Genomic DNA, 3,392 nt, shown 5'->3' with positions numbered 1-3,392 from the left:
GTGTCTTTTGGAGCATTTAGGGGGTCTTTATGGCTGTTGGGGAGGTGTCTGAAGGGACTTTGGGGTGTCTTTTGGAGCATTTAGGGGGTCTTTATGGCTGTTGGGGAGGTGTCTGGAGGGACTTTGGGGTGTCTTTTGGAGCATTTAGGGGTCTTGTGGCTGTTGGGGAGGGGGTGTCTGGGGGGACTTTGGGGTGTCTTTTGGAGCATTTAGGGGGTCTTTATGGCTGTTGGGGAGGTGTCTGGGACTTTGGGGTGTCTTTTGGAGCATTTAGGGGGTCTTTATGGCTGTTGGGGAGGTGTCTGGAGGGACTTTGGGGTGTCTTTTGGAGCATTTAGGGGGTCTTTATGGCTGTTGGGGAGGTGTCTGGGGGGACTTTGGGGTGTCTTTTGGAGCATTTAGGGGTCTTTATGGCTGTTGGGAGGTGTCTGGAGGGACTTTGGGGTGTCTTTTGGAGCATTTATGGGGTCTTTATGGCTGTTTTTGGAGGGGGTCTTTAGGTGTCTGGGTGGACTTTGGGGTGTCTTTTGGAGCATTTAGGGGGTCTTTATGGCTGTTGGGGAGGTCTTTGGGGGTCCTTGGGGCTTTCGGGGAGGTCTTTGGGGGGTCCTTACGGACCTGGGAGCTTTTTCTGCGGCTGCTCCTGGATTCGGGGGTGTCCCCAGAGCCAAAGCGGGGTTTGGGGTGTCGGGATGGGGCTGGGATGGGGGGGGGTGCCCGTGTCCCGGTGTGACCCCGGCCCGGTCCCGGTGCAGGGGACCAGCACGGGCACGTGGTGCACCTGCACGAGCGGGACTGCTCGGTGCAGCGCCGGCACCAGAAGGTCGTGGAGATCGCGCCCGCGGCGCGGCTGCAGCCGCAGCTCCGGGAGCGCCTCGCCAGCGACGCCGTGCGCCTGGCGCGGCAGGTACCGAGCGCCGCCGCACGGGGGCGCCGCAGACCCATTGGGAGGAACCCATGAGGGGGACCTAAGGGAACCGGGGGGGGGGGTGTTTGACCATGGGGTCTCGCTGCAATCCGTGGGGAGACCCAGAGAATGTGGGGACACCAAGGGATCCATGGGGGAGACCCGGGAGTTGGGGGGAGGAGGATGTAAAGGGAAAATGGGGAGACGCAGGAGTTTCGGAAGGGACCTGCACCCATCACGAGGGGAGAACATGGGGGGACACAAGAACTGGGAGGGAGGAGGCCATGGGGGACACCCAGAATCCATGGGGAGACCCGGGAGAACATGGGGGAGACACAGGAATTGGGGAAACACCCAAGAGCCATGTGAGGGGCTGCGCCCATCATCAGGGCAACGGGCACCCAAAGGGGCACCCAGGCCTTTGGGGGTGCCCCCGTTTCCGGCCTGACAAGGTGTGTGTGGGGGCTGCAGGTGGGGTACGAGAACGCAGGAACAGTGGAATTCCTGGTGGATCAGAGCGGGAGCTACTACTTCATCGAGGTCAACTCACGCCTGCAGGTGGAGCACACGGTCACCGAGGAGATCACGGGGTGCGTGCAGGGGGACACCCCAAAACCGGGTCCTGGGGAGTGCAAAGGGATGAGGGGGCACCTGGGTGCCAGGTCTTTGGGAAGACGCCGGTGGGAGATGTGGCTCCATCTGCTGACGCTGTTGGAGATGTGGGTCCATGGCTGCCCTGTGGGAAGGTGTGGGTCAGCACTGGGGGTTCTTGGGCCCCCCTGTGACCCCCCGTCAGCGTGGACCTGGTCCACGCGCAGTTGCAGGTGGCCGCGGGCCGGTCACTGCCGGAGCTGGGGCTGGAGCAGGACAAGATCCGTGTCAACGGCTGCGCCATCCAGTGCCGCGTCACCACCGAGGACCCAGCCCGTGGCTTCCAGCCCGACACCGGCCGCATCGAGGTGAGCGCCTGGGGCACCCACTGGGACGATCCCATTGGGACACCCCAGCGCCCACAGCAGCCTCTGGAAGGGTCTCTCGGCACCCCGGGTGCCGCCGCAGGTGTTCCGCAGCGGGGAGGGCATGGGGATCCGCCTGGACGGCGCCTCCGCCTTCCAGGGCGCGCTCATCTCGCCGCACTACGACTCGCTGCTGGTGAAGGTGGTGGCCCACGGCCACGACCAGCCCGCGGCCGCCGCCAAGATGCGCCGTGCCCTGGCTGAGTTCCGCATCCGCGGTGTCAAGGTCGGCCCCCGAGGGGCGGGGGAGCAGGGTGATGGGATGGGGGCAATGGGATGGGGGGCACCGGGATGGGTGGGGGTTCTTGTGTGGTTCGCAAGGGGATGGGAGCCTCGTGTGCGATGCACAAGGGGGTTTGAGGGGCTCGTGTGTGGTGCATGGGGGGGTTGGAGGGGCGCTGCTCTGGTGCACGAAGGCCCTGGTGCAATGCACAAGGAGTTGGAGGGCACTTGTGCAGTGTGCCAGGGGCTGGGGTGTGCGGTGCTCTGGGTTGGGGGTGTTTGACACGCTGCGGTGCTCATGCAGTGCACAAGGGGCTGTTGGAGCCACTTGGGCAATGCACGGCAGGGGGGTCTTGTGTGACTCCCCTCATCATGGAGTGTGGGGGGCGGTGGGAGGTCCCTCGTGGACTGCATGATGGGGTTGTGCACTGTCCTAGCATCCCAGTGCATTGCACGAGGATGGTGTCAGGGTGCTGCGCCCCTTGTGCATTGCACGAGGATGGTGTCAGGGTGCTGCGCCTCTTGTGCATTACACAAGGATGGTGTCAGGGTGCTGTAGCCCTCGTGCATTGCACAAGGAAGGTGTCAGGGTGCTGTGCCCCTTGTTCATTACACGAGGATTGTGTCAGGGTGCTGTGGCCCTCCTGCACTGCATAAGGATGGTGTCGGGGTGCCATGCCCCTTGTGCATTACATGAGGATTGTGTCAGGGTGCTGTGGCCCTCATGCACTGCACAAGGATGGTGTCAGGGTGCTGTGCCCCTTGTGCATTACATGAGGATTGTGTCAGGGTGCTGTGGCCCTCGTGCACTGCACAAGGATGGTGTCAGGGTGCTGTGCCCCTTGTGCATTGCACAAGGAAAGTGTCAGGGTTCTGTGCCCCTTGTGCATTACATGAGGATTGTGTCAGGGTGCCGTGCCCCTTGTGCATTACACGAGGATGGTGTCAGGGTGCCGTGCCCCTTGTGCATTACACGAGGATGGTGTCAGGGTGCTGTGGCCCTCGTGCATTGCACAAGGAAGGTGTCAGGGTGCTGTGCCCCTTGTGCATTACATGAGGATTGTGTCAGGGTGCTGTGGCCCTCCTGCACTGCATAAGGATGGTGTCGGGGTGCCATGCCCCTTGTGCATTACATGAGGATTGTGTCAGGGTGCTGTGGCCCTCATGCACTGCACAAGGATGGTGTCAGGGTGCTGTGTCACTTGTGCATTACATGAGGATTGTGTCAGGGTGCTGTGGCCCTCGTG

At 62.5% G+C, this 3,392-nt stretch overlaps 1 protein-coding gene across 1 annotated transcript; it reads left to right on the top strand.

Annotated features, from left to right (window-relative positions):
* Positions 1-755: 755 nt before the first annotated feature.
* On the top strand, positions 756-2,177 carry LOC130598751 (pyruvate carboxylase, mitochondrial-like; the record flags this gene model as incomplete). Its single annotated transcript, XM_057408499.1, has 4 exons — positions 756-907; positions 1,379-1,497; positions 1,704-1,866; positions 1,967-2,177. Coding segments are annotated over 4 exons (645 nt in total), but the record flags the coding sequence as incomplete, so codon positions are not given.
* Between the last annotated feature and the right edge of the window lie 1,215 nt (positions 2,178-3,392).

Source organism: Pezoporus wallicus, unplaced genomic scaffold, assembly GCF_028554395.1.
Source record: "Pezoporus wallicus isolate ANWC-B61680 ecotype Strahan unplaced genomic scaffold, APGP_CSIRO_Pwel_v1 contig_9309, whole genome shotgun sequence".
Classification (NCBI taxonomy): domain Eukaryota; kingdom Metazoa; phylum Chordata; class Aves; order Psittaciformes; family Psittacidae; genus Pezoporus; species Pezoporus wallicus.
This window is presented reverse-complemented; position numbering and strand designations above follow the sequence as displayed.